A 25,000-nucleotide genomic window follows, 5' to 3' on the forward strand; every position below is an offset into this window, starting at 1 on the left:
CCAAGGTGGATTTTAGCTAGACAATGGGGTGGGGCCAAGGTGAGTTTTAGATAGACAAAGGGGCGTGGCCAATGTGGTTTTATATACACAAAGGGGTTGGGCCAAGGTGGATTTTAGCTAGACAATGGGGTGGGGCCAAGGTGAGTTTTAGATAGACAAAGGGGCGGGGCCAAGGTGAGTTTTAGATAGACAAAGGGGCGGGGCCAAGGTGAGTTTTAGATAGACAAAGGGGCGGGGCCATGGTGAGTTTTAGATGGACAACAGGGCGGGGCCACAGTGAGTTTTAGATAGACAAAGGGGCGGGGTCAAGGTGAGTTTTAGATCGACAACGGGACGGGGCCAGTGTGGTTTTTGACACTCAAAAGGGTGGGGCCAAGGTGGGTTTTAGCTAAACAAAGGGGCGGGGCCTAAGTGGATGTTTCAGGCAGCTACAGACAGATAGATGAGTACAGCAATGATGTGATGAGTTGTGTGGAGTAACTGAAACCTTCATCACACTGTTCTTAAACACTAACCACTAATGCAGCCAGGAAGTCACTGACAGGAAGTGACAGCTGATATCCCTGTTGTACTATAACAGTGGAAACACACACACACACACACACACACACACACTGTCTCACAGTCCAAGCTGTAAGGTCATGACCTCTCTGTGAAATATCTCTATTTTTATTTTATTTATTTTAGAACCGAAAATGTCACAAATTAATGTGGTTTAAAATAGTTTATATTATTGTATTATCAGTAGCTCAGTAATACTGTAGTGTATATATACTGTAGGGTATCAGGAATACACCAGTTTATTCATGTATTTATTGATTATTACAGGTCCCACTGCTGAAGTGACTCGTGTGTAATATGACTCTGGTTACAGGACACACACTTAGACAGACAGAAGGAGAAATGCATCAGAATGTTTAAAAGGTAAGAATAATGTTCTGAGATTTATGTCAGTGTTAACATTACAATGTAAGATCATTCAGCTCTGCAGTGCTGCTAAACCCGTGTTCACACTTACTAACACGGCGCTGATTGTGATCTGTCGCTTGTGGGCGTGGCACACACACACACGTGAGGTGTGTGTGTGCGTGAGGTGTGTGTGTGCGTGAGGTGTGTGTGTTTGCGTGAGGTGTGTGTGTTTGCGTGAGGTGTGTGTGTTTGCGTGAGGTGTGTGTGTGTGCGTGAGGTGTGTGTGTGTGCGTGAGGTGTGTGTGTGTGCGTGAGGTGTGTGTGTGTGCGTGAGGTGTGTGTGTGTGCGTGAGGTGTGTGTGCGTGAGGTGTGTGTGTGCGTGAGGTGTGTGTGTGTGCGTGAGGTGTGTGTGTGTGCGTGAGGTGTGTGTGTGTGCGTGAGGTGTGTGTGTGTGCGTGAGGTGTGTGTGTGTGTGCGTGAGGTGTGTGTGTGTGCGTGAGGTGTGTGTGTGTGCGTGAGGTGTGTGTGTGTGCGTGAGGTGTGTGTGTGTGCGTGAGGTGTGTGTGTGCGTGAGGTGTGTGTGTGTGCGTGAGGTGTGTGTGTGTGCGTGAGGTGTGTGTGTGCGTGAGGTGTGTGTGTGTGCGTGAGGTGTGTGTGTGTGCGTGAGGTGTGTGTGTGTGTGCGTGAGGTGTGTGTGTGTGTGCGTGAGGTGTGTGTGTGTGTGCGTGAGGTGTGTGTGTGTGTGCGTGAGGTGTGTGTGTGTGTGCGTGAGGTGTGTGTGTGTGCGTGAGGTGTGTGTGTGTGTGCGTGAGGTGTGTGTGCGTGAGGTGTGTGTGCGTGAGGTGTGTGTGCGTGAGGTGTGTGAGAGAGAGTGTGTGAGAGAGAGTGTGTGAGAGAGAGAGTGTGTGTGTGCGCGCGAGTGTGTGTGTGCGCGCGCGAGTGTGTGCCCGCGCGAGTGTGTGCGCGCAAGAGTGTGTGTGTGCGTGCGAGAGAAAATGTGTGTGAGAGACAGAGAGAGGTTCCTTTAAGTGTGAGCAGATGATCTGTCTTCACTGTTCCTGAAGATCACTCCCTGGTCATGATGGTCCTTCCTTAATGGCCGTGTCCTAACACTAGGTAGTCAGATGCTGGTGGATCAGTTGTTAAAGGCTCTGAGTTACTGATCCTGAAATAAGGATCTACTATAATGAGCAGATCTCCAAGGTTCCTGATCTCTTCTTCATGACTAATCACTGATTGCTACTGTTTACATTCCCCCTGACTGCAGTTAGAGCTGCTACTGATCTCATTCAGTTTATTTATCTTGGTAGTGTTTTTAGTTTTTAGTCACTGTTCCAGGTGTCGGGCTGCTGATAGTGTGAATGAACTTCTCACTAATGTTGCAGAGTAAAAGAAAACCTGACATGTGTCTGTGTGTCTGTGTGTGTGTATGTGTGTGTGTGTGTGTGTGTGTGTGTGTGTGTGTGTCTGTGTGTGTGTCTGTGTGTGTGTCTGTGTGTGTGTCTGTGTGTGTGTCTGTGTGTGTGTCTGTGTGTGTCTGTGTGTGTCTGTGTGTGTGTCTGTGTGTGTGTCTGTGTGTGTCTGTGTGTGTCTGTGTGTGTCTGTGTGTGTGTCTGTGTGTGTGTCTGTGTGTGTGTCTGTGTGTGTGTGTCTGTGTGTGTGTGTCTGTGTGTGTGTGTCTGCGTGTGTGTGTCTGCGTGTGTGTGTCTGCGTGTGTGTGTCTGCGTGTGTGTGTCTGCGTGTGTGTGTCTGCGTGTGTGTGTGTGTGTGTGTGTGTCTGTGTGTGTGTCTGTGTGTGTCTGTGTGTGTCTGTGTGTGTCTGTGTGTGTCTGTGTGTGTCTGTGTGTGTGTGTGTGTGTGCGTCAGTAAACAGACCCATGCAGTGAGCTGAAATCTGTAAGAAATGAGTGACGTTGTGGAGAATTTGGACCCTCGGGAGCTCGACATTGATGAGGAGGAAGCTGAAGAAGTGGACTTTGATCCAGGTGAGTTTATTACCTTCATTAATATTCATGAACTTACTGATGCATTAGATTCATGTCTCACATTAACGTATTTCATGGGTTTAGCCGTGTCATTCCAGGTCATCAGATAGACGTGTGTTTCTGCAGGTCTGTAAATAGACCAAAATGTTTGTGAACAGTTTCTGGGTCACACTCAGAGGAACAAATATAAGCACAATGTAAATCTGAGACATGAGCAACATCCGGAGAGCTCGAAATCTGGGACAGGGAGAAAAAGCTAACAGAATGAACCGTGCTGGACGATCGCACCTCTTTCTCTCTGACTGTAATGGAGTGTGTAGTGAAGCAGGAACAGCATGGTCAGGTTCAGCTTTGGCTTTGTCCAGAGGCTCTGGAGTCAAAAGGAACAAAAGAAATTCTCTGTATCACGACTACAGTAGATCTGTAAGTGATAAGTGTGTTGAATGCCTCAGGGATGGATTACGGATGAGTAAATCCTGGGCAGAAACCTGAACATCTTTGGCTCAGAGAACATTTTATTTATCTACTGTATATTTTTGGTCACATTTCTGTACATTTACTTAGTTTCAGTGTCTGTTTTACATACAGAATATTTATACTGATAAAACTGATGATGCTGAAAATGGGCCAGAAGCTGATTTTCATTCTGCTGGTGGTCTGAAACCCCAGTGTACTGATGAAAAGGGTTCAATGTGAATATTTTACTCTGTAAGAGCCAGGTGATGAGCAGGTGGTGGATCTCTGGTGGTGGATCTCTGGTGGTGGATCTCTGGTGGTGGATCTCTGGTGGTGGATCTCTGGTGGTGGATCTCTGGTGGTGGATCTCAGGTGGTGGAGAGCAGGAATGTGTGACGATAAAGCAGTCATTGGTTGTGTAAGGAAAATGAGTCATCCCGGAAGTTAAAGTAAGATGTTTCTGTGTAACTGTGGGTTTGTTTTCATAAACGATATGATCAACATGTTTTTAAACACTCACTGTGGTGTGTATATCAGCAGAACATCAGGCCCTAACGTTTCTCTGTAATCTACACATCGACAGATCGCCCGTTAATTTCAGCTCCAGAAGGAGAATCTGAAGAACGAGCACATGTGGGCTTTGTATTGTTTACGGTGTGTGTGTGTGTGTGTGTGTGTGTGTGTGTGTGTGTGTGTGTGTGTACCAGGAGAAGCAAATGGAAAAAGAGTGAAAAAAAAACAGAAGGAATTTGAGGGCGAGACGTATGTGTGTGTGTGTGTGTGTGTGTGTGTGTGTGTGTGTGTGTGTGTGTGTGTGTGTGTGTGTGTGTGTGTGTGTGAGTGCATGCGTGTGTGCGTGGTTGAGGTGGTGACATATGGCACAGTTCTGTTAGACTACAGAAGGACTGCAGCGAGTCTCAACATGTCCTCACCTCATCACCCTGAGGTCTGTTCCTCCCCTCGTTCCCTCGCTCCCTCACTCCTTCACTCCCTCGCTCCCTCACTCCCTCACACTTCTGTCTGATGTTCAGTGACTCTGCTCTGCTGTGCTGTGTTTGTCTCTCATCCTCTGACTGTTTGTTCTGTGTATCTCTTCATCGTGAGCACATGTAGAGTAACAGATACGGAAGATTTCATTAGTGCTTTAATGCCCCTTTTCCACCGAGGCAGTTTGAGTGCAGGTTCGGAGCCTAATTTAAAACCAGTTCTTTCTTTTCCGACCGCCAAAGCACCGGCTCTGAACCAGGAAAACTGGTTCTTAAGTAGCACCAAAATGTTGCTGGTCTACACTTAAGAACCGCTTGTGTCAGGGGCTGTGGGCGGGGCTATTGTTAGCACCTGGGGGCAGGGCTAATGTTCGCTTTGATAATGTACCTTAAGTAGGTGCTGTGGGTGGGGCTGGGGGCGGAGCTACTGTTAGATAATGTACCTTAAGTATACTAATGTTTAATACACTTTTACTTTACCACAATATGATACATTATCAGCACACATGATAGTAAGTAGCTACATGCTAAGGCTAACTTTTTTCTGTGTTAATGATAAAATAACGTTATGTACTTTCTCGATAACAACCTCCGTTTATACAGATTACATGGAGCTGCACGTACACGTTGGATTCGCTCCGTTTGGGTGTTAATGTAGGTTCACAAAGCCATGAGCATTAACAGTAAAGCAACATCCACCATAGAGTTAGAGTTAAAGTGACCGTGACAGTCCAGAAATAAAGTGTCAGTACAAAAAAGGGGGGTGCATAGAACAGTGGGGATGGAGAGGAGAGGTCCAGTACTAGATTCTGGGTGTTTCCTGGTTTAAACCCCGAATGGCCTGCAGGAAGAAGCTTCTCCTCATCCTCTCTGAGTTTGCTTTCAGGAAGCTGAAGCGTTTCCCTGAACGCAACAAAGATAAGAGTCCATTGTTGGGATGCTGAGATCCTTTACAATCTTCTTGGCCCTGGTCCGTCACCGCGTGCTGTAGATGTCCTGCAGGTCAGGGAGCTCGGTGTGGATGGTATGTTCAGCTGATCGCACCACCCTCTGGAGGGCTTGTCTGTCCTGCATGGTGCTGTTCCTGAACCAGGAAGTGATGCTACCCGTCAGGACGCTCTTAGTGGTGCAGGTGTAGAAGGTCTTTAGCACCTAAGAGGGTAGTCTGAAGTCCCTCAAGCGTCTCAGGTGGTACAGACGCTGCCGGGCCTTCTTCTCCAGGGTGTTGATGTGACAGGACCAAGACGGGTCCTGTGTGATGTGAACACCCAGGTACCAGAAACTGTCCACTCTTTCCACTGGAGAGTACAGCAGGGGCTCAGAACACAACCCTGTGGAGCTCCAGTGCTGAGGGTGAGGGAGGATGATGTGTGTTTGATGTGTGTTTGTGTGTATGGCTTGTGGTCTGCCTGTCAGGAAGTAGATCCATGAAGGAGATCCACTGACACAGCGGCAAGCCCAGGACCTCCAACTTAAAGGTGATCGTGGAGGGAATTATGGTGTTAAACGCTGAACTGTAGTCCACAAACAGCATTTTTGCATAATTCCCTTTTCTGCAGTCCAGGTGGGTCGTAGTGTGGAGAAGATGAGCGATGGCGTCCTCAGGAGAGCGGTTCTGTAGTGGATCCAGTGTGTCTGGTAGTGATGCAGTGATGAAGTCTCTGACAAGTTGATGTTGTGTTGATGTTGTGTTTGTGTTTGTCGCTGCTGCGCTAACGTTGCTGTGTAACGTGACACGTATACAGTGACGTCAGACTCGGCTCTGTGATGCTCTCTAACCGATGGAAAGGCAAACCGGTTCTTAGAAGGTTCACCAGTGGAACCAACTTCAAACCAGCACCAGCGCTAGATCTGAACCAGCACCCGGTTCTTTTTGGTGGAAAAGGGGTAAAAGTCCATGGTTATTATACTGCAGGATCTGTTAGAGTTTATTCAACATGAACAATTACTTTAGAAGCTTTGTGTGGATTGGATTAAAAAAATAATAAAACTTTTTTCCTGATATTGTGGTAATATATAGAGCTCAATGTGGCTTCTTAATAAATAAAGGAAAATGAAATGAAATATAAACAAAGCTTTAGTTTATTAATTAAAAAAATCATTTTGAAAAAAACTGAAACACTTTGAAATTGTTTGTGGTTTATTTTTTTAAACATATTCTTGCTTGAGCAGGGAAACAGCGATTTCTGTTTCTGCACTGAAATAAGGATCTGTTTTTGGCCTAGTGATCATCACAAGATCAATAAGAGCCACTTAATAACGTTAGAGATAACGAGTGATTTCCTGGAGATTCATTTCATTTGATTTGTTCACACTCTGTGTATTGTGTGTTCTTTGTGGTTCCTGTACTGATTTAATGATCTGCAGATCTTCTAATCATCAATGTTTAGAATTCTTTTGGAAATAATGCCCGTTTAAGTGAAGTACGTGTGTGATGTTTGTGTGTCGTTTTCTTCGTCGTACATCAGACTTCATGCTGAAGTTTCTACATGCTGATCTTTTAGCTCTTTGTATGACAAATACAGTCAGTGAGCATCGAGTAGAGTTTGAGTCCCAGAACGTTTACTGAAACATGGAGCAGGATGTGAGCAATGAATTCAGCTGACTGTCAGAGGATGAGGAGGAGGAGGATGAAGAATCTGCTGCACTCTTTTTCCAGTGATGCTTTTCAGCCAGCTGACGATGAGGATCGTGTCCTTGATGAGACTTTATTCAGTTCAATTCAAGTTTATTTGTATAGCGCTTTTAACAGTTGACTTTGTCTCAAAGCAGCTTTACAGAACATAAACATAGAACAAAAGGTTATTATAAAGAATAATATAAAGATTAATATAATACAAAATTCAAGATTAATATTATATATATTTAAATGTATATGTATTTATCCCCAATGAGCAAGTCTGAGGTGACTCAGGTGACTGTGGGGAGGAAAAACTCCCTTAGATGGTAAAGGAAGGAACCTTGAGAGGAACCAGACTCAAAGGGGAACCTCATCCTCATCTGGGTGACACTGGGGGTGTGATTATAAATATACAGTCTGATAAATGTTGTATTGATGAGGAGGTTGTTGTCCTCAAACACCACATGGAGTTACATCTCCTCTTTAGTATAGCAGAGTCTAACTGGAGCTGGTAGATCTCTAGATGTCTCAGGATCCTCACAGAGTCGCCCTCATCTCAGTGGAGGTCCAAAATCTTCTTGACACAGAAGACAATCTGAGCTGGTACAATTTCTGGATGCCTCGTGATTGGTAGGAAGAGAGAAGCAGTGGAGAGGAATTAACGTATCTACTGTTCATAATATTAACAAGCACTAGATGATAATGTGAATTTGGTCTGATGTAATAGAGCACAATATTATGGGATGTATTATGTGTACGTCTGACTAAAGAGATGAGTTTTTAATCTACATTTAAACTGTGAAAGTGTGTCTGAGCCCCGAACACTATCAGGAAGACTATTCCAGAGTTTGGGAGCTAAATAAGAAAACGCTCTACCACCTTTAGTAGACTTAGATATTCTGGGGACTACCAGAAGTCCTGAGTTTTGTGATCTCAGAGAGCGTGAAGGATTGTAACGTGTTAGAAGACTAGTTAGATACATGGGAGCTAAACCATTAAGAGCCTTATCTCCAGCTGGATCTGATATTTATCTAGCAGCCTCTCCTCTGTGTCTGTTCCTGTAGTAATGTGTAATAATTGTACAAGAGTTTTATAACCGGTTTATAAACCCATTGATCTGGAAATGATTAGCGCTGAAGCTCCAGTGTCTCTAACGGAGCGCTTTGTTCACGCTGCACTTAGTGTTCAGTGGCTGCTGCATTTACACTCACTTCTGAGTTCTTTTCTCTTTCCCTTTCTCTGTAATACACACATCAGAGTGAGGTTCAGCTGCTCAGATGATGAAGTAGACTCTCAGTTCTCTCTTTTTTCTACTGATGGTCTGCACAGGACGGCGTTCAGATGACGGGAGTAAAATTTCACTCGCGCTGCCAAATAGGTCAGAGCTGTGTCTCACTCCACCCTGTACTGAGTCTAAATGAACCAGCAGACAGGGAACTGAGCTAAAATACTGCTCCCGTTTCTATGGAAATTAATTAGTCTCAAGACAAACTGTCTATGTTTCAGACCCCAATCTGCCCCAAAACCCCTCGCATTTTAAGAGATGGACCACGAAGCAGTAAAGGAAAAAAGAATAACTAAATCTGTGCTCCGTCTTTATTTTTAAACAGGTGAATGTCGCATCCCATTTTCTGCAGTGTACAAGACGGTGGGGTTTAAAGAATCTGAACCTCAAGTGTTTCTTGTCACTGAGCCAATTACAGCCCGGGTTCTGGAAGTGGAGCGATTCACCAGAGCCTTGGACCGATTTAACCCATCCAGCAAAAGGAGCGCATCCAAGGTGTGTGACACACATACACACACACATACACACACACATGCACACACACATACACACACACACACACAAAAAAAAACATACACACACATACACACACGCGCGCACACACACACACACACGCACACATGCGCACACGCGCACAGACACACATGCACACACACACGTGCGCACACACACACACATGCGCACACGCATGCACATACACACACACACACACACACACATGCACACACACATACTGTACACACACACATGCACACGCACACATACATGCACACATACATGCACATACACACAGATGTACACACATGCACACATACACACATACAGACACAAAAACACATTCACACACATGCACATACACACACAAAAACACACACACATATACACACACATATACACATACTGTATACACATACACTCAAAAACACACACAGACACACACATTTAGATACATTAGGTTTTTTTATGATGCTGTAGTGTCTGTGCCATTTCAATTCAGTTCAAAGGTCTGTGTGTGTGTGTGTCTCTGTGTGTATGTAGGTTATGACAGCTGTATTCCGTATCGAGTTGAAACACGGAAACTTCACTTGGGTTGTAAAGAGGAAGGAGAAACACTTCATGGAGTTGCACAGAGAGTTACTGCGCTACAAAACCTTCATAAGGATTCCTTTACCTTCACGCAGGTTACAAACACACTTTCACATGCCCCACCCCTATGCCCTGCCCACTCACATATGTCCTCCCACTCACTAACATCTCCTCAGTCTGTACATTCTATTTATTATCCATTATATTATGTTTTGTGTGTGTGTGTGTGCTTTAGTCACACTGTTCGCAGAAAGAGTGTTAATAAGACTGAGGTTCGGCAGATGCCCATTTTACCCCGGGGAGGGAGAGAGGAAATTACGCGGGACGAGCAGGTGTCCAGCAGACGAGTGAGTCAGTCAAAGTTAACACACTGCTCTGTCTCTTACATCTCACATTAACACTCATTAATCAGTTAATCAATCACAAACCCAATCACTGAACACTTACCTCTGAATAGGAAGTCATGCGTGTTGTTTGTGTTTTCAGAAACAGTTGGAAGATTACCTGAACAAACTGCTGCGCATGAGCACCTACCGCAAATACCACGCTACTGTAAGTTGTCCTGCTAATGCTAATGCTAAACAGCGTAAACTCCACTCCTGAACACTGTGTGTGTGTCTGTGTGTGTGTCTGTGTGTCTGTCTGTGTGTGTGTGTGTGTGTGTGTGTGTGTGTGTGTGTGTGTGTGTGTGTGTGTTTGTCTGTGTGTGTGTGTGTCTGTGTGTTTGTCTGTGTGTGTGTGTGTGTGTGTCTGTGTGTGTGTCTCTGTGTGTGTGTGTGTGTGTGTGTGTGTGTGTGTGTGTCTGTGTGTTTGTCTGTGTGTGTGTGTGTCTGTGTGTTTGTCTGTGTGTGTGTGTGTGTCTGTGTGTGTGTGTGTGTCTGTGTGTGTGTGTCTGTGTATGTGTCTGTGTGTGTGTGTGTGTCTGTGTGTGTGTGTGTCTGTCTGTGTGTGTGTGTGTCTGTCTGTGTGTGTGTGTGTCTCTGTGTGTGTGTGTGTGTGTGTGTGTGTGTGTTTGTCTGTGTGTGTGTGTCTGTGTGTCTGTGTGTCTGTCTGTGTGTGTGTGTGTGTGTGTGTGTGTGTGTGTGTTTGTCTGTGTGTGTGTGTGTCTGTGTGTTTGTCTGTGTGTGTGTGTGTGTGTCTGTGTGTGTGTGTGTGTCTGTGTGTGTGTGTCTGTGTATGTGTCTGTGTGTGTGTGTGTGTCTGTGTGTGTGTCTCTGTGTGTGTGTGTGTCTCTGTGTGTGTGTGTGTCTCTGTGTGTGTGTGTGTCTCTGTGTGTGTGTGTGTGTGTGTGTGTGTTTAACAGATGGAGTTTATTGATGTGAGTCAGATGTCCTTCATTCATGACTTGGGCCCTAAAGGCTTGTGAGTAATATTAATATTATTAATAAACACAGTGTTTAATTAACTCTGTTTGTTAAGTCAATTAATCTAATTAATGTCACTTCCTGCTAAGAGAGGGGATGGTGTACAAAAGGTCAGGAGGTCACCGCATTCCTGGCATGAACTGCTGCGGTCACAGTCAGATCTGTTATCGGTGGTCTAAGAGGTACTTGCACGCACACACACACACACACACACACACACACACACACACACACACAGATGAATGAAGAGAGAGAGAGACAGATAGATGTTTTGGATTGAGTGTTTCTTGTGAATCTGATTAAAGATGGCTGGTGATGAAGGACTCATTTCTCATGTACCTGAAACCGGACACCGGCGCCGTTTCTTTCGTCCTTCTGGTGGACAAAGTGTTCAGTGTAAAGATGGACATCAAACACACCGAGACCAAATATGGTGTGAGGATCGACAACCTGTCCAGGTCAGTCCTTAACAGGAAGTCCATGGTGAAAAACCTTATCATGAACAGGAAGTGACGAGTGTTTGTGTTGTGTTGTGTTGTGTTCCAGGTCCTTGGTGTTAAAGTGTAACAGTTATAGACACGCCCGATGGTGGGGACAGTCCATCGAGGAGTTCGTACTGAAACACGGCCGGGCGTTTCTCAGGACACATCGCTTTTTATCTTTCGCCAGAGAACAGGAAAACATCCCTGCCAAATGGTACAGTCCTGTATGCTGTTATTTATCTTTAAACATAATGGACAAGGAGCTGCACTCCTCTGTTGTAGTTTAATGCCACTTCTTAATGTACCAGAACATCAGTATTCAGTACATCAGCCAATCAGACTGCGTCGGATAAATATCAGGCTGCAGTGTATTAGATAAATGGTACAGTCCCAAATATCTTATAAATTGAGAACTACCTGGAATAACCTGAACCAGATTAACTAAAGTGTGTGTGTGTATTTGTGTGACTGTGTGTGTGTGTGTGTGTGTGTGTGTGTGTGTGTGTGTGTGTCTGTGTTGTAGGTATGTAAACGGAAAAACTTACATGGAGGACGTAGCAGATGCTCTGGAACAAGCAAAAGAGGAGATCTTTATCACCGACTGGTGGTGCGTGTCTGTCTCTCTCTGCCTGTCTGACAGATGGACAAAAAATGAACAGAGCCAAGGACAGACCAAGAAACAGGCCATCAGACTTAGTCTTTCTGTCTGTCTCTCTGTCTGTGTGTCTGTCTGTCTAGAAAACACACTGTATTTACTGACATGGTCAAAACAAGACCTTCATCACTGTACTGAGGGTGTGTGATAGTGGACTTGTGGTATAGCAGCCGAGATTAGTGCACTTCTCACTAGTGAGGACGTTAGTGTAGTGTACACTGTAGTGAGGACGTTAGTGTACAGTCTAGCGAGGAGTCAGTGTAGTGTACAGTGTAGTGTTCAGTGTGCTGTACAGTGTAGTGTTCAGTGTGGTGTTCAGTGTGTTGTACAGTGTATTGAGACGTCAGTGTGATGTACAGTGTCGTGTTCAGTGTGGTGTACAGTGTAGTGTTCAGTGTGGTGTACAGTGTAGTGTTCAGTGTGGTGTTCAGTGCGGTGTACAGTGTATTGAGACGTCAGTGTGATGTACAGTGTCGTGTTCAGTGTGGTGTACAGTGTAGTGTTTAGTGTGGTGTACAGTGTGGTGTTTAGTGTGGTGTACAGTGTAGTGTACAGTGCAGTGTTTAGTGTGGTGTACAGTGTAGTGTTTAGTGTGGTGTACAGTGTAGTGTACAGTGTAGTGTTCAGTGTGGTGTACAGTGTAGTGTACAGTGCAGTGTTTAGTGTGGTGTACAGTGTAGTGTTCAGTGTAGTGTACAGTGTAGTGTTTAGTGTCGGGTAAAGTGTAGTGTACAGTGTAGTGTTTAGTGTGGTGTAAAGTGTAGTGTACAGTGTAGTGTACAGTGTGGTGTTCAGTGTGGTGTACAGTGTAGTGTTCAGTGTGGTGTACAGTGTAGTGTTCAGTGTGGTGTACAGTGTAGTGTGTAGTGTGCTGTACAGTGTAGTGTTCAGTGTAGTGTTTAGTGTGGTGTACAGTGTAGTGTACAGTGTGGTGTACAGTGTGGTGTACAGTGTAGTGTACAGTGTAGTGTTTAGTGTGGTGTACAGTGTAGTGTTTAGTGTGGTGTACAGTGTAGTGTACAGTGTAGTGTTTAGTGTAGTGTACAGTGTGGTGTACAGTGTAGTGTACAGTGTGGTGTACAGTGTAGTGTACAGTGTAGTGTTTAGTGTGGTGTACAGTGTAGTGTTTAGTGTGGTGTACAGTGTAGTGTACAGTGTAGTGTGTAGTGTGCTGTACAGTGTAGTGTTCAGTGTAGTGTTTAGTGTGGTGTACAGTGTAGTGTACAGTGTGGTGTACAGTGTGGTGTACAGTGTAGTGTACAGTGTAGTGTTTAGTGTGGTGTACAGTGTAGTGTTTAGTGTGGTGTACAGTGTAGTGTACAGTGTAGTGTTTAGTGTAGTGTACAGTGTGGTGTACAGTGTAGTGTACAGTGTGGTGTACAGTGTAGTGTACAGTGTAGTGTTTAGTGTGGTGTACAGTGTAGTGTTTAGTGTGGTGTACAGTGTAGTGTACAGTGTAGTGTTTAGTGTGGTGTACAGTGTAGTGTTTAGTGTGGTGTACAGTGTAGTGTTCAGTGTAGTGTTCAGTGTGGTGTACAGTGTAGTGTTTAGTGTGGTGTACAGTGTAGTGTACAGTGTAGTGTTCAGTGTGGTGTACAGTGTAGTGTTCAGTGTGGTGTACAGTGTAGTGTGTAGTGTGCTGTACAGTGTAGTGTTCAGTGTAGTGTTTAGTGTGGTGTACAGTGTAGTGTACAGTGTAGTGTTTAGTGTGGTGTACAGTGTGGTGTACAGTGTGGTGTACAGTGTAGTGTTTAGTGTGGTGTACAGTGTAGTGTACAGTGTAGTGTTTAGTGTGGTGTACAGTGTAGTGTTTAGTGTGGTGTACAGTGTAGTGTACAGTGTAGTGTTCAGTGTGGTGTACAGTGTAGTGTTTAGTGTGGTGTACAGTGTAGTGTACAGTGTAGTGTTCAGTGTGGTGTACAGTGTAGTGTACAGTGTAGTGTTCAGTGTGGTGTACAGTGTAGTGTTTAGTGTGGTGTACAGTGTAGTGTACAGTGTGGTGTACAGTGTAGTGTACAGTGTGGTGTACAGTGTAGTGTACAGTGTAGTGTTTAGTGTGGTGTACAGTGTAGTGTTTAGTGTGGTGTACAGTGTAGTGTACAGTGTAGTGTTTAGTGTGGTGTACAGTGTAGTGTTTAGTGTGGTGTACAGTGTAGTGTTCAGTGTAGTGTTCAGTGTGGTGTACAGTGTAGTGTTTAGTGTGGTGTACAGTGTAGTGTACAGTGTAGTGTTTAGTGTGGTGTACAGTGTAGTGTTTAGTGTGGTGTACAGTGTAGTGTACAGTGTAGTGTTCAGTGTGGTGTACAGTGTAGTGTTCAGTATGGTGTACAGTGTAGTGTGTAGTGTGCTGTACAGTGTAGTGTTCAGTGTAGTGTTTAGTGTGGTGTACAGTGTAGTGTACAGTGTAGTGTTTAGTGTGGTGTACAGTGTGGTGTACAGTGTAGTGTTTAGTGTGGTGTACAGTGTAGTGTACAGTGTAGTGTTCAGTGTGGTGTACAGTGTAGTGTTTAGTGTGGTGTACAGTGTAGTGTACAGTGTAGTGTTTAGTGTGGTGTACAGTGTAGTGTTTAGTGTGGTGTACAGTGTAGTGTACAGTGTAGTGTTTAGTGTGGTGTACAGTGTAGTGTTTAGTGTGGTGTACAGTGTAGTGTACAGTGTAGTGTTCAGTGTGGTGTACAGTGTAGTGTTTAGTGTGGTGTACAGTGTAGTGTACAGTGTAGTGTTCAGTGTGGTGTACAGTGTAGTGTACAGTGTAGTGTTCAGTGTGGTGTACAGTGTAGTGTTTAGTGTGGTGTACAGTGTGGTGTACAGTGTAGTGTTCAGTGTGGTGTACAGTGTAGTGTACAGTGTAGTGTTCAGTGTGGTGTACAGTGTAGTGTTTAGTGTGGTGTACAGTGTAGTGTACAGTGTAGTGTTCAGTGTGGTGTACAGTGTAGTGTACAGTGTAGTGTTCAGTGTGGTGTACAGTGTAGTGTTTAGTGTGGTGTACTGTGTAGTGTACAGTGTAGTGTTCAGTGTGGTGTACAGTGTAGTGTACAGTGTAGTGTTCAGTGTGGTGTACAGTGTAGTGTTTAGTGTGGTGTACAGTGTAGTGTACAGTGTGGTGTCAGTTACTTAACAGGGTTTGCTTTTCCTTTTGTGCTATAAATATTCATCTTTAAATACTCAAGCATGCTGAGGGGTAGGGCAGTGTGTGTGTGTTTATGTGCGTGTGTGTTTATGTGCATGTGGGTGTGTGTGTTTATGTGCGTGTGTGTGTTTATGTGCATGTGGGTGTGTGTGTTTATGTGCGTGTGTTTGTGTGTGTGTTTATGTGCGTGTGTTTGTGTGTGTGTGTTTATGTGCGTGTGTGTGTTTATGTGCATGTGGGTGTGTGTGTTTATGTGCGTGTGTTTGTGTGTGTGTTTATGTGCGTGTGTTTGTGTGTGTGTTTATGTGCACGTGTGTGTGTTTATTTATGTGTGTGTGTTTATTTATGTGCGTGTGTGTTTATTTATGTGTGTGTTTATGTGCGCGCGTGTGTGTGTGTGTGTGTGTGTGTGTGTGTGTGTGTGTGTGTGTGTGTGTGTGTTATTTATGTGTGTGTGTGTGTGTTTGTAAATATTCTGTTTTTCATATTCTGTCTGTCTGTCTGTCTGTCTGTCTGCCTGCCTGTCTGCCTGTCTGTCTGTCTGTCTGCCTGCCTGTCTGTCTGTCTGTCTGCCTGCCTGTCTGTCTGTCTGTCTGTCTGTCTGTCTGTCTGTCTGCCTGTCTGCCTGCCTGTCTGTTTGTCTGCCTGCCTGCCTGTCTGTCTGTCTGTCTGTCTGCCTGCCTGTCTGCCTGTCTGTCTGTCTGCCTGCCTGCCTGTCTGTCTGTCTGTCTGCCTGTCTGTCTGTCTGTCTGTCTGTCTGCCTGTCTGCCTGTCTGCCTGTCTGTCTGTCTGCCTGTCTGCCTGTCTGTCTGTCTGTGGTAACAGTAAATAAGTCCACACTAGTTCCCTTTCTGTAAGAGCACATATACAGTGCTCAGTGTAAATGAGTACACACCCTTTAAAAACTAACATTTTAAACAATATCTCAATGAACACAAAACAACTGTCCAAAATGTTGACAAGACAAAGTTTAATATAACATCTGTTTAACTTATAACATGAAAATAAAGTTAATCATTTCATTTAAAATACACATTTTTTCAGTGTAACTCCAATTAAGTTGATGCAAAAATAAGTACACCCCACTGAAAGTAGACTACATCTAGTACTTTGTATGGCCTCCATTATTGTTAACGACAGCATACGTCTTATAGGCGTCTTATAGGCACGGGATGGACAAGCTGGCGACATTTTGCAACATCCATCTTTTTCCATTCTTCAAGAATGACCTCTTTTAGAGATTGGATGCTGGATGGAGACTGAAGCTCAACTTCTCTCTTCAGAATTCCCCATAGGTGTTCAATTGGGTTCAGATCAGGAGACATACTTGGCCACTGAATCACTTTCACCCTGTTCTTCTTCAGAAATCCAACAGTAGATGTGTGTTCAGGATTATTGTCATGTTGGAAAAGTGCACGACGACCAAGAGCACGGAGTGATGGTAGCATCTTCTCTTTCAGTATAGAGCAGTACATCTGTGAGTTCATGATGCCATCAATGAAATGTAGCTCCCCGACACCAGCAGCACTCGTGCAGCCCCACACAAGGATACTGCCACCACCATGTTTCACTGTAGGCACCATGCATGTTTCTTTGTATTCCTCACCTTTGCGACACCATACAGTTTTGAAGCCATCAGTTCCAAAAACATTTATCTTGGTCTCATCACTCCAGAGTGTAGAGTCCCAGTAGTCTTCATCTTTGTCAGCATGGGCCTTGGCAAACTCTAGGTGGGCTGTTTTGTGCCTGGCTTTTAGGAGAGGTTTCTTTCATGGACGGTACCCATGCATGGCATCCCTGTGCAGTGTACGCCATATCGTGTCACAGGAAATAGTCTTCCCAGTTTGGCTTTCTGCTTCTTTAGACAACTGCAGTGAACTTGCATGACGATTTTCTTCAACCCTTCTCATCAGAAGACGCTCCTCTCGAGGTGGTGGATCTTCCGTGGACGAATTTTTGTACCATTTTTGCTACAGTATTCTGACTGATAAGTAAAGCTTTGCTGATCTTCTTCTAGTCTTCACCTCTCTGGTGTAGAGAAATAATTTTCTTTCTCAGGTCTTGTGACATTTCTCTTCCATGTGGTGCCATTGCTGACAGCATGAAATGGGATGTAAACTAACACCCTTTTATAGTCAGCTGTCTGCTGGACACCTGTGTAATGAATAATTAGACTCACCTGTGGTTGTATTCTTGTTAAATTAGACATTTGTAGTCGTCTAAAATTTTACTTTGCTCCAGACACTTTCAGTGGGGTGTACTTATTTTTGCATCACCTTAATTGGAGTTAAACTGAAAAAATGTGTATTTTAAATGAAATGATTAACTTTATTTTCATGTTATAAGTTAAACAGATGTTATATTAAACTTTGTCTTGTCAACATTTTAGACAGTTGTTTTGTGTTCATTGAGATATTGTTTAAAATGTTAGTTTTTAAACGGTGTGTACTCATTTACACTGAGCACTGTAGGTGAAGTGTGTTTTCACTATTTAGTGGTTTTAATACAACTGCTGAATTTCAGTGTAATGACTGTAGTGTGTGTGTGTGTGTGTGTGTAGGCTGAGTCCGGAGATCTTCTTGAAGAGGCCAGTGGTGGAAGGGAACCGCTGGAGGCTTGACTGCATCCTCAAGCGCAAAGCGGTGTGTGTGTGTGTGTGTGTGTGTGTGTGTGTGTGTGTGTGTGTGTGTGTGTATTGAAGTTTACACTTTCAAACATTCTGTACATGTTTAAAAAAACCACATTGCTTTTGATAATGTGAAGCAAATGTAGACTAAGGCTCTGTGTGTGTTTGTGTGTGTGTTTGTGGGTCTGGGTGGGTGTGTGTGTGTGTGTGTGTGTGTGTGTGTGTGTGTGTGGATGTGTTGTGTCCATGTTTACAGCAACAAGGTGTGCATATTTTTGTGATGTTGTATAAGGAAGTTGAACTCGCCCTCGGCATCAACAGTGAATACAGCAAAAGAACGCTGATGCACCTTCACTCCAACATCAAGGTGTGTGTGTGGGTGTGTGTGTGTGAGAGAGAGAGAGAGAGACAGAGGTGAAGAGACAGACAGACAGAGAGAGAGACAGAGAAAGAGAGACAGACAGACAGACAGAGAGAGCTGTGTCACCTCACAAACAGAATGATGGACAGATAATTAGAGTGACAGACATGCAGAGAGATGGACATATAGTCAGACAGACAAACAGGCATGAGACAGACAGCTGAAAGACAGAGTGCAGAAAGATGGACTGATGAGCAGGCAGTTAGACAGCTGGCAGGTAGTTTTACAGCACATTTAATCACACACCGTCTCGTGTGTGTGTTTGTTTGTGTGTGTGCATCTCTGTGTGTTTGTGTGTGTGTGCATCCGTGTGTGTGCATCCGTGTGTATGTGTGTGTGCACGTTCGTGTGTGTGTGTGTGTGTGCGTTCGTGTGTGTGTGCGCGCACATTCGTGTGTGTGTGTGCGTTCGTGTGTGTGTGTGTGTGTGCGTTCGTGTGTGTGTGTGCGTTCGTGTGTGTGTGCGTTCGTGTGTGTGTGTGCGTTCGTGTGTGTGTGTGCGTTCGTGTGTGTGTGTGCGTTCGTGTGTGTGTGTGCGTTCGTGTGTGTGTGCGTTCGTGTGTGTGTGCGTTCGTGTGTGTGTGCGTTCGTGTGTGTGTGTGCGTTCGTGTGTGTGTGCGTTCGTGTGCGTGCGTGTGTGTGTTGCAGGTAATGAGGCACCCTGACCATGTGTCCTCCTCAGTATATCTTTGGGCTCATCATGAGAAGCTTGTCATCATCGACCAATCAGTGGCCTTCGTTGGGGGAATTGATTTAGCGTACGGTCGCTGGGACGACCGTGAACACCGACTCACTGACGTCGGGAGTGTGACTCGCTCCACAGCTCAGGATCAGGTCTTACACACACACACACACACACACACACACGCACACACACACACTCACACACAGTGTTATGTGATTTGTTATAAATAAGACATTAAAGCTAATCCGTATGATTAATTAGATCCTAATTAAAACTAACACTTTAATATATTATTATTAAGTTATTAATTCTGTAATATCCTGAGACTGTAAATAGATTTTCCTCCTGTCAGGTGGACAGTTTGGTGCTTTCAGCCTCTAAAGGACTTTCCTCTGTGAACGGCTCCAGATCTCTGGATTTAGCCGAACTTCCCAAACTGAAGGGCGTCGGCCGGACGAGAAAATCCCGCTTCAGCTTCTATAGACACCTCCACAAACACACACACAACGGTTTGAGCAGCGAGGACAGTGACGAGAGTGAGTGTGTGTTTAACACACAGGGGCACGAGCGCTAATGACACTGTTAGCTAGCTAGTTTTACTACATTACATTCTCTAATAGCTGTTTTACACGTTTTGAAATAATAATAAATTCAAATAAAGCTTAAATGTAGCTTGTGTAATGACACTATCTAGTCGAAGCATTTTAGCATCATAGCTAGTGCAGAACTACATGAAATTAATATTTTAATTATTAAATATTAATTTAATTCCTACGTTAACACTAGCATGTGACGCCAGTCGTTTATTTTCTACATTCGTTCTGATTTCAGCAACATTGGAATTAAGGTTTTTTTTTTAATGAATTTAAATTGTATAAGATGCTGTAAAAAAAGTGATAAATCCACACGTCTGTCTCATGAGGTTCCTCGGTCCAGTCAACTGTGTAATCAGACGCTTCTATAAAAAACGCTAAACAAAGTAGCAGAAAAGAGTAGCTTTTTATTTTATGTAGAAACAATTTCTGTAGAAAAATTTGTGTTTGTGTGCGTGTGTGTGTTTGTGTGTGTTTGTGTGCATGTGTGTGTTTCTGTGCGTTTGTGTTTGTGTGCATGCGTGTGTTTGTGTGTGCGTTTGTGTGCGCGTGTTTGTGTGTGTGTGTTTGTGTGCGGGTGTGTGTGCGGGTGTGTGTTTGTGTGCTTGTGTGTGTGTGTTTGTGTGTGTGCGTGTGTGTTTGTGTGTGCGTGTGTGTGTGTGTACAGGAGGCTCCATGTGCAGTCTACAGACAGGTGTAGGTGAGCTGATGGGAAACACTCGCTTCTGGCACGGGAAAGATTACTGCAACTTCGTCTATAAAGACTGGGTTCAGCTGGAGAAACCCTTCGATGGTGAGACACCATGAGCACAAGAGATGGAGGGATGAAGGGAAGAGCAGAAAGAAACGACAGTAAATGTAGGAAGAAAATATAGAATGAAAGAAAAATTAGAGAGAGGAAATGTGATGAGAGAAAGAATGAGAAAAGTAAAAGAAAGTCCAAAAGAAAGACTAGGACACACTCAGTGGTTGTGCTGTTGTTTATTTTGTTGCCATGGTTTCGGTGTGTGTAGATTTCATTGACCGATACACAACTCCCAGGATGCCCTGGCACGACATCAGCTCGGTGGTTCACGGGAAAGCGGCAAGGGACGTTGCACGCCATTTTATACAGCGCTGGAACTTCACCAAGGTCACACACACACACACACACACTCTCTCTCTCTCACTCACTCACTTACTCACTCACACACACAGACACTCTTGCACACACACAATCATACAAACACACACTCACTCACACACACAGACACTCTCACACTCTTGCACACACACAATCAGACACACACACTCACTCACACACACACAGACACTCACTCTCACACAGACACACACACTCACTCACACACAGACACTCTCACACTCTTGCACACACACACACTCTCACTCACTCACTCACTCACTCACTCACTCACTCACACACACACACTCTCACTCACTCACTCACACACACACACTCTCACTCACTCACTCACACACACACACTCTCACACACACTCTCTCACACACACAGACACTTACACTCTTGCACACACACAATCATACACACACACTCACACACACACACAGACACTCTCACACTCTTGCACACACATAATCTCACACACACTCACTCACTCACTCACTCACACACATACACTCACTCTCACACAGACACACTCACTCACTCACTCACTCACACACACACACACACAGACACTCACACTCTTGCACACCCACAATCATACACACACACACTCACTCACACACACACAGACACTCTTGCACACACACAATCACATACACACACACTCACTCACTCACACACACAGACACTCACACACACTCACATACACACACTCACCCTCACACAGACACACACACACTCACTCACTCACACACAGACACTCTCACACACATTCTTGCCCACTCACACTCTCACACAGACACACACAAACACACACACTCACTCAGACACACTCTTGCACACACACTCTCACACAGACACACACAAACACACACACTCAGACACTCAACACACTCTCACACAAGTGTATCCATGTATTTGTTTTTCTCTCTCCATCTCAGATAATGAAGCGGAAGTACCGTTCTCTCTCGTACCCCTTTTTATTGCCCAAATCTCACAGCACTGCTAATGACCTGACGTATCAGGTGCCCAACTGCGTGAGCACCAAAGTTCAGGTTAGTCGTGAAGTCATTTTTGTTTTTAACTTTTTTTTAAACTAACTAAAGTTGGTTCTGTTCATTTCTATAGACACGAGCTTCTGATTTTTTTCTTTAAAATAATAAATTTTAAAAACATTTTCAATTTGAATCTACAAAATAATGATGTTCAAACAATTACCAACATTTCTAAAATAACATTTTCATAAAAAGGCCAAATTTCATAAATATGCAGTTTATGCTAATTTTTCACCGCCTCTTCTCCTGAACAGCCTAATGCCATTAATCACAGTTTAATAAACTACACTTGTGTAATGTGACACGTTCACATTAAGGACTTCTTATGTTGATTACGTCTTGGGTTGTGATGTCACTATGGTCTAGGGGTGGGGCTTATTTAATTGACAATATGTTCAGCTATATTACTGTGCTAAATAAACTCAACTAACATGCAAGACGCACACACACACACACGCACAAACACAAACAAAAAGTGACTGCTATACTTGGTGCAGGTGTTGAGGTCAGCAGCTGATTGGTCAGCAGGCATAAAATACCACGAGGAGTCGATACACAATGCCTACATTCAGGTCATCGCAAAGAGCAAACACTTCATCTATATCGAGGTAGGCAACACTGTGTGTGTGTGTGTGTGTTTAATAAATGTGAATAAAGTTGTTATTAAATTTTATTAAAATCAGAATTTTGTTGTACAAATTTTCAGAATCAGTTCTTCATCAGTTGTGCTGATAACAAACAGGTTTACAACAAGATTGGAGACGCCATCATCGAGAGGATCATCAGAGCTTACAAGTACTGCACACGCACACACACACACACACAGTTTCCGGAAACTTTCCACGGGAACTTAATCTGGGGAATTTTGGAAATATTACAAATTGGAAACTTTATGGGAATGTATGGGAATTTATGGGAATTAATTGAAAATATAAGGAAATGTATATAAACTATATCATATACAAACATAAATAAACATGTTGTTTGGTCATAAGCAGACGTGCATGTAAGGTAATACACATTTTAAAAATGACGTCTTGACTGATTTAATTGTAAGTGGAACTTTAACTGATTATTTCATTGAGTAACACAAAAGCGTAATAAACATTATTATGCTTGTAATACACATCATAAACTTAATAATAGTAATAAACATATTTCCCTATGATTGCTGTAAAATAAAAGCATCCCCACCCTTGATCTTCTAAAAAAGTTCAAATCAAAATGTAAAATGAAGCATTTTTTCTCAAGTGAGTGTGTGAGTGTGTGTGTGTGTGGGGGGGGTCATCACATTATCTGTGCATGTGGTAACACTCATAATTTACTGCTTATTAAGAGTTAGTAATGTAGTTATTAAGTTTAGGTATTGGGTACAATTAAGAATGCAGAATAATACTGTAATCATGCTGTAATTAGTGTAATCATGCTGTAAATAGTATATTCATACTGGAAAAGGAAACTGGATTACAGTATGATTACAGCATGAATACACTATTTACAGCATGATTACAGTATGATTACAGTATTTACATCATGATTACAGTATTTACAGTATGATTACAGTATGATTACAGTATGAATACACTATTTACAGTACGATTACAGTATGATTACAGTATTTACAGTATGATTACAGCATGATTACAGTAATTACAGTATTTACAGCATGATTACACTATTTACAGTATGATTACAGTATGATTACAGTATTTACATCATGATTACAGTATGATTACAGTATTTACATCATGATTACACTATTTACAGTATGATTACAGCATGATTACACTATTTACAGTATGATTACAGTATGATTACACTATTTACAGTATGATTACAGCATGATTACAGTATTTACAGTATGATTACAGTATGATTACAGTATTTACAGTATGATTACAGTAATTACACTATTTACAGTATCTCTCATAAGGAGCCTTTACTCAACAACCCTCTTCTTAACTCAAGTGTGTTGTCTTCAGCCAGCCCGTGCTCATGTCTGAGACCCATCTGTGGGCACAGGGTGGGCAACTGTCAGGATAATCCTGTCTTTCACCACTACAGAACTGGGCAGAAGAAAGCTCTGTGTAATGGTGTGGCATGAACAATGCTTGGAAGTTCTAGCTAGCAGGTGGACTGATGATCTTGGAAATAACTTTTCCCCTAATGGCTGCTGGTGGTTTCTGTACAAGCGTCCATTAGTTAAACAGTCAGGTGACCCCAGTACACGGGGCAGTAGACACAAACAGACATCGGGTGCACCTCGATCCTAGTGTTGGGGAGGGCTTTTCATCTTGTCTGAAGACTGAATCTATCTTCATCTCTATTTACTGCACACAGAAGTGTGTCTGTTCTTGTTGCTGGTCTGAGGTCATGCTTTCTCCTTATCGCTAAAGATAGTCAATAAAACAAAAACACACTGTAGTTCTGCGTCATTCTCATCTGGAACAGCCAAACTTTCGATCTGGAAAAAAGGAAAAACCAAATGTTAGGAAGTCTGCAGTAGACGTCACTCTGTTTAAGGGTTTATTATCAGAGTTCCGGCTCAGAGTTGAACGTGTGCTCCTGATGGGGTGTCCTGTGTTCCACACATAATTTCGCTTGTTCCACAAGGGAAAATTCCTCGGAAACACACACACACTTCCAAGGAATTTTTCCCTTGTGGAACAAGCGGAATTCTTTCCGGGTGTTTTGTCCTCAGGCTTATTATTGGGGAGAAATTCAGAAGAAAGCCACACCCACAGTGTACAGCAGGCCTCTCATTTATGACAGCAACATGAAGAACAAGTTATAACTCTGTGTGTGTGTGTGTGTGTGTGTGTGTGTGTGTGTGTGTGTGTGTGTGTGTGTGTGTGTGTGTGTGTGTGTGAAGCTCCGTGAGAAAATTAGTGTTTATATCAGACGTGTACGTGCAGCTGTACATACAAATCCTGCACACACAACTGACTTGTGTACTGACACACACACCTACAAATCACCATGACATGATAAACAGATCCTCTGGGGGATTCATATGGATGTAAAGGTCTGATCAAACACTTGGGAAAAGCTTTGATTAAATCTTTTAGGAATAAATATATATTTATATTTATCACCTTTACCTGCAGTTACACTACCACTGCTGCTCCTGCACACACGACAATAACAAGATAAATCACACTCTCTGCTTGACCTGTGTGTGTGTGTGTGTGTGTGTGTGTGTGTGTGTGTGTGTGTGTGTGTGTGTGTGTGTGTGTGTTACAGAGAGAATAAGAAGTTCCGTGTGTATGTGGTCACGCCACTGCTGCCAGGGTTTGAGGGTGATATCTCCACTGGAGGGGGCAGTGCACTACAGGCTGTAATGCACTTTAACTACAGGTACACACACACACACACTCAATCACACACACACTCAATCACACACACACACACACACAATCACACACACACACACTCAATCACACACACACACACTCAATCACACACACACGCACTCAATCACACACACACACTCAATCACACATACACACTCAATCTCACACACACTCAATCACACA

The 25,000-nt window shown here is 43.6% G+C and overlaps 1 protein-coding gene across 4 annotated transcripts in view; it reads left to right on the forward strand.

Moving 5' to 3' along the window:
* pld1a (phospholipase D1a) overlaps positions 1-25,000 on the forward strand; it is a 34,454-nt gene that overhangs the window by 3,513 nt on the left and 5,941 nt on the right. For 3 of the 4 annotated variants that reach the window (XM_060887715.1, XM_060887717.1, XM_060887716.1), the window contains 21 exons: positions 829-924; positions 2,777-2,895; positions 8,568-8,737; positions 9,281-9,423; positions 9,564-9,675; positions 9,815-9,880; positions 10,632-10,690; positions 10,782-10,874; positions 10,998-11,150; positions 11,239-11,388; positions 11,698-11,781; positions 17,520-17,601; positions 17,842-17,952; positions 18,654-18,839; positions 19,043-19,226; positions 19,951-20,076; positions 20,297-20,415; positions 21,351-21,464; positions 21,962-22,072; positions 22,171-22,259; positions 24,708-24,821. In XM_060887715.1, coding sequence (XP_060743698.1) covers positions 2,814-2,895; positions 8,568-8,737; positions 9,281-9,423; positions 9,564-9,675; positions 9,815-9,880; positions 10,632-10,690; positions 10,782-10,874; positions 10,998-11,150; positions 11,239-11,388; positions 11,698-11,781; positions 17,520-17,601; positions 17,842-17,952; positions 18,654-18,839; positions 19,043-19,226; positions 19,951-20,076; positions 20,297-20,415; positions 21,351-21,464; positions 21,962-22,072; positions 22,171-22,259; positions 24,708-24,821 — 2,348 coding nt within the window. In that variant the 5' untranslated portion in view covers positions 829-924; positions 2,777-2,813. The remainder of the gene's footprint in view (positions 1-828; positions 925-2,776; positions 2,896-8,567; positions 8,738-9,280; positions 9,424-9,563; positions 9,676-9,814; positions 9,881-10,631; positions 10,691-10,781; positions 10,875-10,997; positions 11,151-11,238; positions 11,389-11,697; positions 11,782-17,519; positions 17,602-17,841; positions 17,953-18,653; positions 18,840-19,042; positions 19,227-19,950; positions 20,077-20,296; positions 20,416-21,350; positions 21,465-21,961; positions 22,073-22,170; positions 22,260-24,707; positions 24,822-25,000) is intronic. The other variant, XM_060887718.1, reaches the window with a different exon arrangement.

The sequence above is a fragment of the Tachysurus vachellii genome, chromosome 15 (assembly GCF_030014155.1).
Source record: "Tachysurus vachellii isolate PV-2020 chromosome 15, HZAU_Pvac_v1, whole genome shotgun sequence".
NCBI classification, from domain to species: Eukaryota; Metazoa; Chordata; class Actinopteri; order Siluriformes; family Bagridae; genus Tachysurus; species Tachysurus vachellii.